At 47.0% G+C, this 11,599-nt stretch overlaps 1 protein-coding gene across 1 annotated transcript; it reads right to left on the minus strand.

The window, feature by feature from the left end:
- Nucleotides 1-2,768: 2,768 nt before the first annotated feature.
- NKX3-1 (NK3 homeobox 1) lies at nucleotides 2,769-7,263 on the minus strand. Its single transcript, XM_028520837.2, has 2 exons — nucleotides 6,836-7,263; nucleotides 2,769-5,730 (listed from the first exon to the last, which is right to left on the minus strand). Exons 1-2 carry the CDS (start codon nucleotides 7,245-7,247, stop codon nucleotides 5,312-5,314), a joined length of 831 nt encoding a protein of 276 aa, XP_028376638.2. The 5' UTR covers nucleotides 7,248-7,263; the 3' UTR covers nucleotides 2,769-5,311.
- Between the last annotated feature and the right edge of the window lie 4,336 nt (nucleotides 7,264-11,599).

Raw genomic sequence — 11,599 nt, forward strand, 5'->3', positions numbered from 1 at the left:
CTGAGTGCAAAACTCAGAGCTTGGGGCCTCGTTGCACTCTCCAGACTGAGACTTCCTCACAGCAGAGGCTGGCAGCGACCGTGGCCATGGGAGAGTGACCCAGGTCCTAGGAGCAACCAAGGAAAGGAGTAGGTCCTAGAGTGCCTTCCGTGGTGCTCCACTGAGCCCCCAATACAGGGGAGATGCACTCCCCCCACCAGCTGCTGGGAGTACTGATGCTAATGACTGACAGCTGTGTCCATTGGTGGCCAGGCCTTACTCAGAAAGAAACTGTTATCCACCTCAAGGGGTTTGCTGCTTGGGGTACTGCTCTATTCAGGAACCAGATGTGGCTGTGGCCAGCTAGCTCAGTTGGTTAGAGCATTGTCCCAATACACCAAGGTTGCAGGATCGATCCCTGGTCAGAGCACACATAAGAATCAATCAACGAATTCATCACTACGTGGAACAACAAACCAATGCTTCTCTCTCTCTCTCCCTCTCCTTTCTCCTCTTTCTCTTAAAATCAATTTGAAACAAATTTTTAAAAACAACAAAGATTGAGATGGGGTTGTCATTAGGAATTTTATTTACTTGCAGCAAATCAAGGAGATAGAGGACTCACATCCCAAACTCTGTCTCCCTGAAGGAAGCCTTAGCTATTACTTACACAGACTGTTTGGTCAGTAACATGTCGACTTCTTGCAGTTGGCCACACTTATCCTGCTGGATTAGGTCAAGCTTATCCTCTGCCAAATCCTGCTACATTTTCACATTTAGCAAGAATAGTGTTCGTTCAGTAAGATGGGCCCAAACCTTGAGACCCTTGTCCTGTCTGATGGAACTACGCTGCCCCAGGTCACTCCCACTTTCTGGCTGAGGCTGGCGTCACAGGGGCTGACCCTTCTCCTCAGTCTGGGACACACTGGCTTTGGAGCTTCTTAGAGCACTGGGTGCCTGAGTTGCCCTTACGTGGCTGGGTCAGCTCCTTCTGCTCCTCTGCCCTGCCATCCTCACTTCCTCTTGGGCAGATCTCCTGAGCTGAGCACACTCTCAGTAAGCCATCTGCATGTGCCTTGGCTGGTGTGGCTCATGAGCTGAGCACTAGCATACGAACCCAGGGTCTCCAGTTCATTCTGGTCATGCCACAGGCCTGGGCTGAGGGCCAGGTCCCTGGTGGGGGGCACGTGAGAGGCAACCGATTGGTGTTCCTTTCACACACCAATGTTTCTATCCTCTTTCTTCCTCCTTTCCCCTCTCTCTAAAAAATAATAAATTGCCCTGGGTGGTGTGGCTTAGTGGATTGAGTGCCGGCCTATGAACCAAAGGGTTGCTGGTTCGATTCCCAGTAAGGGCATGTGCCTGGGTTGTAGGTCATGTCTTCTATAGAGGGTGCACAAAAGGCAACCACGCACTGATGTTTCTCTCCCTCTCTCCCCCTCCTCTAATACAAATAAATAAAATATTTTAAAAAATAATAAACCATCTGCATGCTACCCTCCATCACAGGGCACTCAAGCCAAGTGACTCTCCTCACAGCCTTGTTCCCTCTGAGGTCAGCTCTAAGGCCAATGATATTAACCTCACCCTAGAAAAATGACTTGCTTTGTATTTGGGGTGGGGAGAGTTTTTTTTTAGGTGTAAATCTCTGGCATTTCTTTCCCTTCTGACAGTGGTGGCCTTCGTAAGGAGACCTGGGGAGGGCCCCTGGGACCACCTGTGACTAAAGCTTCAGTGACTAGAAATCTGCACCTGAAGTGGCCCAGGAGACAGACTGCAAAGGGATCCCAAAGACCACGAAGGTGGCAGGCTGGAAGGCTGCTGGGAGAAACCACGTGGGATCAACAGACGCTGAGGGAAAGTTGGAAGAGGGTCAAGGAAGAGCAGGCAGAGAACTTGCTTCAGAGAGGAGAGATTTCTGTTTAATTTCCTGGATTAGTTACTTTTAATGGTTTTAAAAAATCCACATTGTTAATTTACTGCCGAGCCTTTGTAATTTGAGAGCTCCGGGCCTTGCAGGGAGGGACGATGGCTGCAGACTTGTGCAGCGTTAGGTCTCATGATGTGAGCATGCCGCAGGAGGCCCCACCTGTGTGTACAATGTGCTTAAAGGATTAGAGCCAACTTGGAAATCATGGCGTGTTTTACCTGGAGTAAGTACCTTATTCTTTAAGCTTCTATTTCCTTGAAGGAGGGGGCCAGAAATCCATCAGTTCTCTCAGGGAATAGGTGCAGGAGACACCCTGCTGGTGGGATTTCGGGATGGTGTAAGTGCAGGCGGAGGACAGATGTGCTGTTTATATATTTGATGTGAAATATAATTTCAACACTTGTGAGTTTGATTCAGAGGTGCTGCTGAACGAAGGTGGCGTTTTCAGGGAGACGCAGGTGCTGGGGGGCTGGGGGCAGTTGCAGTGTGAGGGCCCCGGGTGGAGATGAAAGGGACATTCTCAAAGAAGTATTATTATGGTCTACGTGTTCCTGTCAGGGTCTTCAGGAAAGGTAAGTAAACACCCGATGTTCTCTATTTAAACAAAAGATATTCTTGGCCTGGGGCAGGTGATTATTAAACTGAAGACAGAAATTTCTGTCCCCTCCACAGGATTTACGGGGAGCAGAGGTCAGTGCCTTTATAAAAGAATGGCCATTGTCTGCTTCAGCTGGGCCACTGCTGTTGGTGATTTGTCCTCCACAGATCTGTAGGGCAGGAGGAGGGTGGGAGAACATGGTAACGAGAAATATATAAGCTCAATAACATATGGTCTTTAAGAAACAAAACCACACACAGATATGTCTAATACAGACACAGTCCTTTATTTTAAAAACACTCATGTTGCAAAAAGTACATAGAAAAATAAAGTTTGGTCGGGATAGTTTATTAAACTTCAAGTCACGGGCCTAGATATGCTACAGATTGAAGCAGAGTTTGTTACACATGTAGAGAACCCCAACTAACTTATTAAACAGGATGGAAAACAGGACGGGGGTGGCACGGTCTGGGGTGCCCTCCAGCTCCCCCTTGGACACCGCACACCAGCTCTTCAAATGTTCTGCCAGTTCAGACAGCTGAGTGACTAGTTCCAACGAGGGAAAGGCAAGATGGATGCACAAACCAAGTCATTTTAATCAAAGACTTTTATTTTTTTTTTGTAACACAATACATAGCACAGTCAAATGTTTAATGCTTGCAGAACTGCAGGTTGTAAGAATTAAATTTAGAAGGTGGGGAGAGAAAGGGCACTGAGCGGAGAATGAGCACTGAGCACTGTCTCACCAGACACGTGAACAGAAGAAAGAGATTTGGGCTATGCTGCCTTCTACATCCCGAGAAGTGTGAGCAGCACAGGGTATTTTACAATATTTCAACGTGGAGCCCAAACGATAGAAAGTGGGGTGAAACAGGCCAGCTTTCTGTCTACTTTGGCGGTTTTGCCACCAACAGTAAATTGGCCCTTTTAATAGGAGGAAATCGAAAGGTTTCTCACTAAAGAGAATTAAGTGATGGGATCAAGAGATTTCCAGGCCTCAGCACCTCATTAGTAGCTGGTTTTCCTCATTCCGATGTCTCCCTCTCCCAGGTCACCTGACACAACAGGGCGAAAACCGAACAGTGGACACACGTCTTCTTCGCACTCTCCTCTCTGAAGTCACAAGGTGTCTCATTTGGGGGACCTGGTTTTTTTTTAATAGGCATTAAACACAGTTCCCAAAGCATTTAGACAGATTTTGTTTGCTTTGTAATGGAAGTCACAACGATGTTGTGTTTTGAAAACTGTTTCTTTTTTCTTAGCTTCTTCCTGCAAAGTGCTCTAGGCCCATTGGCTTGATCAAGGACTGGGCTCTTTAATGCCCAGGCCACCTTTTCTTCCCCACCTGCCCCTGAGCCCTCAATTTCCACTGAACAGCTCAATGGTACCGAGTACTGATCCTGCATTTGCACTGTTTTCCCTTGTGTGTGAAAGCCACTCTTCCTACCTCCTCTGCCTGCAGGGATCCCAAAGAATTGTCAGACTTTGAACTGTAACAACAGCCACCAGAAAGTCCTATAAAAGCAGCAGTGACCTTCTGGAGCTGTCAAATCTTTAAATAGGACTTGGGATTTAATGCTGTGTATTTTTAAAAGAAAAAAAATAAGAATTGTTAGATACCAAAAAATGCATGTCTTTTGGCCAATTCAGAATCTGGCCTCCCCCCTTTTTTTAACCCAGGAAAGATAAAGTTTGGGGGGCAAAAATAGACCAGATCTCAGGCTAAATAAGGAAGACATATGTTAGGTGCAGCCAGACTAAAAGTCTGGACTGAAAAGAAGCCATTCATTCTGTGGGTGATTGCTGTGGAAAAGGAACAAAAAATATAAGGAAGGCGTGTAAAGAATTAATTGTGTGATCTGTCATGATGCAGTCTGCATTGCATGACCTGAGAACTCCAGGAGCCTTCTCATTCTAAATTCTCAAGCACAGGGCAAAAGATCCAGAAGAGGTTTTTTGTTGTTGTTTGTTTGTTTTTAAATACCTTTTGCTAATAAAATTGCAGTGTCCCCAGCAGCAGTGTGGAGACTTTTCCTTTGGCTTCCATCTTGGACATACGGAGACTCATCTGGCCTAAGCCCACTTCTTACAGTAGTGTTCTGTTTATACAGCTTGTCTTAAAGCCACAGTGAGTGCTTCTTGGTTTACTTGGGCCACACTGCAAATACTTAAATTGGTGTACTCTTGAAAAAGGAATAAGAAGCAGCTTATATTTTCATGTCCTCCTACCCATCTCTATAGCCTAAGACAGAGTTCGCTGAGTGTGACCGGTTGTCAGCGAGATCCTCTACTTCCCTCTCGCACAGGGACAAAGACAAACCTTGGTCATATTCCAAAGCCAACGAGGCTTTTGAACTTAAATCTAATTCAGTAGGTGACATCCTTATCTTGGCTGTCTTTTCTCAGGTTTGGTCTTTCGGAGTCATAGCTTGGTTACATCAGAGAACAAAATTACAGGAACGAAATCCTCAGAAGTGCTGTGGACCGCTCGTACAAAATCAAAGTCAAGTGGTTTCCAGCACTTGACTTTACCCCTCTCCACTTCAAACAGGTCTCTAAAAGAAAAATGACCTACGTCATCTGTTGGGGGAACTGTTTGGATACTAAATTACTCACTGGTCCAGATCTTCCCCTGGCCCACCAGTGAAGACTCTGGAATTTCCATGCAAACCTCCAGCAGTTTTGGTCTGCATGCCTCTTGCTCCCCAGCCCTCCCTGGCCCTGGCCCCTCTGGACTTGTGGAAAGACCGCCTGGGGAAGGCAGTTTTGGATCACACGTGGGTGGCTGTTGTCTGAGCTAGCAGCTACCAGAAAGCCGGGTGCCAGCTTCCCCAGCAGTACAGGTAGGGGTAGTGAGGATAGCTGTGGTACACGGAGAGGAAGGGGGCCCGGGAGAACCCCTCCTCTTTCAGGGCTGGCAAGGAGGCATGCTTCTCCAGGCCGCCCAGGTCTGAGGTGAGCTGCTTTCGCTTGGTCTTATAGCGTCTGTTCTGGAACCATATTTTCACCTGGGTCTCGGTGAGCTTGAGGTTCCTGGCCAGGTGAGCCCTTTCAGGGGCTGACAGGTACTTCTGGTGGCTGAACTTCCTCTCTAATTCAACGACCTGGGTGTGGGAGAAGGCAGCGCGGGAGCGCTTCTGTGGCTGCTTGGGAGCTTGGGGCAAGCTTGGGGAGGTGGCTGAAATGTTTTCACAGTCCAACAGGTAAGTCTCCAAGTGCCTATCTGGAAACAAGAGGGGGAAGAAGGGCAGGGAAGGAAAAAGTTACATGTTAGCAGGGAAGAAGACAGAATTCAGTCTGCCCTTATCTCTTCAGTGAGTGAACAAACAGCGCACTGTCATCTTGGATACATCTCACTTTTTTCGCATGACTAAGCAGCTCTCCGAAGTGGGGAGTGAGCACATAATTGTACTATGTGTTAGTTTTCTAATAGCCATCAAGAACCCCAAGTAATAGGCGGTTAGTGGAGGAACTTCCTGCTATGTCGTTCAGTAGAATGAAGCAAGGGTTCTGGGTATGTGTACTGAGGAAGGGTGGGAGAAAGAAGGCAGGGAAGACACCAAGAAATAAAGTGCCTGGGAAGAACCCAAGGGCGTTTGGTGTTAACATCCAGGCGGCAAGAGCGGGCTTGTGTGACAGGAGAGGCCATGAGGGCTACCCAAGCACCTTCTCTGGCTTTGATCCGCCCCCCACACCAACTTTTTTTTCCTAAATGAGACGTTAGGATGCCTCATAAGGAGAGATGGGAAAGGAAGTAAGTCTACTTTAAATGTCCAAACGGTGTTCTATGTCCTGAAGACCAGCGGGAACTCCCAACTTTGTTATTTTACCGCTCCTGTGATTGGGAATCGAGGGGGGTCTTTGCCGGGCAAATCCTAACGTATTCATATAAGTGATTATCAATTAGTTGCTATACATCAGTTATTGTAGCTGCGGAGAGGTAACATGTGTCTGGCACCGATCGAAAGTCGCAGGGTGGCTGGGTGCCAGGGTCGGGGTTCCACCGACTCTGGGGGTACAGTGGCACTGCGTGCGCTCTGGCTTTTGAGCCCGAGAAGCTGGGAGCCAACGGAGCGCGGAGCACTCGGCGGGAGAGTCTACATCCTGCGCCACCTGGACGCTGGGGCTCAGGGTTAATATCTGTGGCGCGCCCGCGCGGGAGGCAGTGCGGTCTCTCCGCCTGTCGCCGCGGGGCCCCTCAAACCTGCAGCCGGAGCTCCGGGAGGTGCGACTTGGGCCCGCCCTCACTCCCGCGCAGCCTGCAGGAGGTTCGACCTCTGCCGGACCTCACCCCGGCCAGCCCGGCCTCCCAGGCCTCGCGGGTTTACCTGGCTCCGTCTCCGCCGGCGACTCGGCCTCCCAGGGCGCAGCGCCCGGTTGAGGGATCGGATCATCCTTCCGCGCTCCAGCGTCCTCTCTTCTCCCCTGCGGCTCCGACTCTGGGTGTCGCCCTGCGGCCCGTAGGTGCGGGGGCCGGGGCTGCGGGCTGCCTGTGTGGCTGTCGCGCCGCTCGCTGCTGTCCCGCAGGATGTCCTGGATGAGGAAGGAGGTGAGCGGCCTGGCATGGGTGACCGCCCCCGCCTGCCCGGGCCGCGGCTCCGGAGCCCTGAGCATCCTGCTGGTTCGGCTGCACCCAGGACTCTGACCAGCTGCTGCGCCTGCGGCCGCCGCCCCACTTTCACTTTCCGCCGCCCGCGCGCGCTTATAGCCCTGGGGGCGCGCGCCGCGCCGACTTCCCATTGGCTGCAGAAACCTGGATCGCGCCGCCGATTGGCCGCCCAGTGCTCCAGGTGAGGGGGCGGAAAAGGGGAGGCCTTCGCACAGTCTTGGGTCCCTCTGCCCTAGGAGGTTCCTTCCCAAATTCCTTCTCTTCCCAGCTGTCCTCCTCCGCTCTTCTGTTGTTGTCCCAGGCTGGTAGTGAAAACCAAAGCGGGTCTCCTCTGACAACAGAATGTCCAGACGCTTCTGGGGAATAATGATGCAGAAGAGAAATACTCCAACTAGTTCCTACACAATAGATTGTTAACGCATCTATCTTTACTCACAAAAGATGGGTGGGGCAACTACCACCATTTCAGTTTACAGGTGGGAATTCTGGGTGCCCGGTGACAAGGAGAAATTGGTAGCAAAGCTGCATCTGCTGAGGTTCTCAAAGAGGAGTGACAGCGAAGTGCAGTTCCTGACCCCAGGCTGGATTCAGTACTGGACGTTATTGGAGCCACTGATGAAAAGTGCGATAGCAATGACGGATTAAAGTATTGAATCAATGTTAAATTTACTGAAGTTGATAACACCACTGTCACTGTGTAAACGAATATTCTTAGAAAATAAACACTTAAGTATGCAGGGACTAGGTCCCACGATGTATTTAACTTACCCTTAACTGGTTCAGAAACAACGATACCGATGAATCCATCTCATATGATAAAGTGAATGGGTTAAAATATTAACAATTGGTGAATCTGGTATGCAGGTGATCTTTTGAACTATTTTTATTATGCAACTTTTCTGTAGTCCTGGTCTGAGGAAACTTCCATTGGACTTTAAACTTTTAAAAAAGGTAGTTATGTTGTATGGGCAGGCTAGATAGTAAGTAGGTTATTGTGGATGAAGCAGCTTGTGCAATGGGATGGTCTTTGGTAAAGATGATTTTCTTTTCTCATTTTTTCATTTCAAAAATTGTTAAACATTTTCTTTTGAAATAGTTATAGATTCACAGAAATGTGCAAAATATAGATCCTCAGCCTACCCCAATAATGACATTATATAACTGCACTACAATATAATACCAGGAAATTGACATCAGTACGTTAAATGGCTAGTGATGTTGAATATCTTTTCATGTGCTGCTTTTCCATCCATGCAGACTTAATGGTGGAATATCTGTTCAACTCTTTGCCCATGTTATAATTAATTTTTTTTTTTGGATTTTTGCTGTTGAGTTTTAATAGTTCTTTGTATATTCTATGTGCAAACCTTTGTTGAATATGTGGGATGCAAATATTTTCTCCTAGTTTGTATCTTGTCTTTTTTTAAAAAAAATCTTTTTAACAGGATATTTCACAATACAAAAGTTTTACATTTTGGTAGAGTTCAATTTATAAACTTTTTATTTTACAGATTTTGCTCTTGGTGTCTTGACTGAGAACCTCTTGCTTATCTGTAGGTGCTGAAGATGGTCTTCTGTGTCATCATCTAAAGGTTTTATATTTTACCTTCAAATCCATGACTTATTTCAAATTAATACTTGTTTATGGTGTGAGGTTTATGTTGAGGTGGCCTCTTTTTACTTTTAAAATTTAGAGCTAGGTGGCATTTCAAATCAGTGGGGGAAATGTGAATTATTTAATAATTAGTACTGCCATTTGGAAAAAATAAAGTTCTATTCTTGTAACAAAATAAATCCCAGATGGCCCCATAATTTAAACCATAAACAGGCACACAGACAAAAAAAGAGTTTAATCACACTCATCACTAGAGAAATGCAAATCAAAGCCACACTGAGATGCCCTTTGCCCACCTATCTGATTGACAGAGGCTCAAAAGATGGATGATACCCAGTGTTGGTGGATGGTGGAGGAGTGGCCATTGCCACACCAATCTGGAGGGAAAGTAAATCAGCTTCTTGTATTTGAATGATGGCAGAATCCGTCCAAATTAAAACTGGGCGTATTCTTTGACACAACTATTCCATGCTTAGGGATTTACCCTAGAAACATACAAACACTCATTGTATTGACTTGTGGAAATATCCTCAGTTTGGTCAGAGGCTGATTTGAGTTGTAAAAAGAAAAGTTATAGAATGAACCTACTGTGCAAAAAAACCACAGTTACAAGTTATCAGTATAATATATTACACTTGAGCATTTTAACATATAGAATATATCTGGAAGGATTTCAGAACCTCAGTTACTGCTGATCAGTGAGATGGAAATAGCAGATTGGAAGTAGGACAGGAAGAAGCCAGAACAAGGGGCATTTCCTTGTACTAGTTTATAATTTAAAAAAATTAAAAATTTAGATCTGGATCTGAGCTTGGGCTCCCCTCTCCCACTGCCACCTCCTCAGATCTCAAATGTGCCTTCAGAATGCAGATGCACCCACAGCACTTGCCTTCATGCGCCATTCCTTTTGTGCTGTGTATTTGGGTGTTTTGTGCATGGGTCCTCTTCTTCCTTAGACTGAGAGCTCTCTGAGCAGGACTGCATCATCCTCACATTTATATTATCCCTAATACCTGGCATAGTTTTTGGCACCTGGAAGGTACTCAGTAAATGTCTGTTGGCTGGTCATCTGGCTTCAGGTACCACGAGGCATCTCACTGGCTGGCAGCTTTATTTATTCATAAGGGAGCACAGGATCAAGGCAGACCCCAGAGTAAGGTCTGTGCACTTCCCTATGCCGTGTCTTCCCTGTGCTGTGTTTTCCCTATGCCATAGAGCTTAAACTGGGAGAAATGACCAAGGATAATCAAGAAGACACAAAAGGGGCTGTAGGGGGACCTCTTTAGATGGAATAGAATTCCAGAGAAGAATATTGCTCCTCCCCCGTGGCTATCCCCTCCCTAATCCCTGTAATATGTGATTGTGCTCTGCCAAAAAACAAGTTGCAGATGAAATTAAAGTTGCTAATCAACTGACCTTGAGTTGAGAAGGTCATTCGGGGTTATCCAGATGGCGCTGATATAATCAGCACATCTTTGCCTGTTGAAGAGGTGGCAGAGAGTTGAGTCTGGGGAGCTGAGACACTGAGGGGAGGTTAGGGTGCTGGGAGGTGGGGAAGACACGCCGGCCTTTGCTGGCATCGGAAGTGGCAGGAGGAGCAGAGTGGGAGCCCAGGGATGTCGTGGCCTCTAGAAGCCGGAAGAGGCAAGAAATGGAGTCTCCTCTAGAGCCTCTGGAAGGAATACAGCTTTGTTGGCACCTTGACAAAATGGGTCAAAATGTAAGGCCCATTTTGGACTTCTGCCCCTAGAAACTCATACAGGGCATTTATAAAAGATGCAGAAATAAGAGAAGGACTACCAGCTCTGCCCTGATGTGAACTTTGGTCTCTTTAAACATTTTTGAAATGTACATTTTGACCCATAATCTCATCCCTTCATTAAGCTTCTTCTTTGTATATTTTTTTCCAGTAGGATAAGTGTAATTTTATATCCTGTTTTCCTTCCAACTTCATATTATATCATCAGCATGTATATGAGTATATTACTCCTCCACATTTTAAAAAAGATTTTATTTATTTATTTTTAGAGAGCGGCTAAGGGAGAGAGAAGGAGAGGGAGAGAAACATTGATGTGTGAGAGATATAGCAACCAGTTGCTTCTCGCACACTCCCAACTGAGCCAGTCTAGGCAAGTGCCCTCACGGGAAATTGAACTGGTTACCTTTTGATCCGCAGGCCATCACTCAATCCACTGAGCCGGAGCAGCCAGGGTCCCATTACATATTTTAAAAGCCACCTAAATCCAAAGACACTTAGAACTATAAGGGACTTTGGGATCATCTAATAAAATGTCTTGTTTTTCTGGCAAAGAATCTAAGATTTACAGAGACTACAGAGCCATAACTAGAAATGAAGTCCCATAAACTTGTAGTTCAAACATGACCCTGGTGCCACCTACCCACCCAACCTGCCTACAGTGCCACCCTCCAGGGTGGGAAGTGGAGGTGCATTTATAGAATGTCCTGTACAAGCATGTTTCAAAATATACCTGGGGTTTATTTTAAGCAATTGTGGTAACACGTGCAGACACAGAAATGACTGTCATAAAGGAAGATGTGTTTATACTCATGGGTCCCTAGAAACAAGTGTCACAACACACTAAGGGGTCACATGGCACAGCCCCAAGTTGGGGAGGAGAAAGGGGGAGGAGTGAACATGGGCACAAGCCTCGCTATGGCTTTTATGGGGAGGAATGGGCCAGGATAAGCAGGCTGTGATGGGAGAGTTTGGATGTCATCAGGCTCTGGGCCCTGGGGCACTCTCCAGTTATCTGGTACCTGGCTCTGGGTGATCTGGGGCAACAGGAATATTGGCCAGGAGGGAGAGAGCTAGAGACAGGAGATGGGTGGGAGTGTGGACTCAGGATT

The sequence above is a fragment of the Phyllostomus discolor genome, chromosome 8 (assembly GCF_004126475.2).
Source record: "Phyllostomus discolor isolate MPI-MPIP mPhyDis1 chromosome 8, mPhyDis1.pri.v3, whole genome shotgun sequence".
Lineage (NCBI taxonomy): Eukaryota > Metazoa > Chordata > Mammalia > Chiroptera > Phyllostomidae > Phyllostomus > Phyllostomus discolor.

Excerpts from the sequence above, each read along its gene's own strand:
- NKX3-1 (XM_028520837.2), bottom strand. The coding sequence starts at position 7,247 with ATGGGAAGTCGGCGCGGCGCGCGCCCCCAGGGCTATAAGCGCGCGCGG. Across the intron at positions 5,731-6,835 it reads GCCGGCGGAGACGGAGCCAG|ATAGGCACTTGGAGACTTAC; the intron begins GTAAACCCGCGA and ends TCTTGTTTCCAG.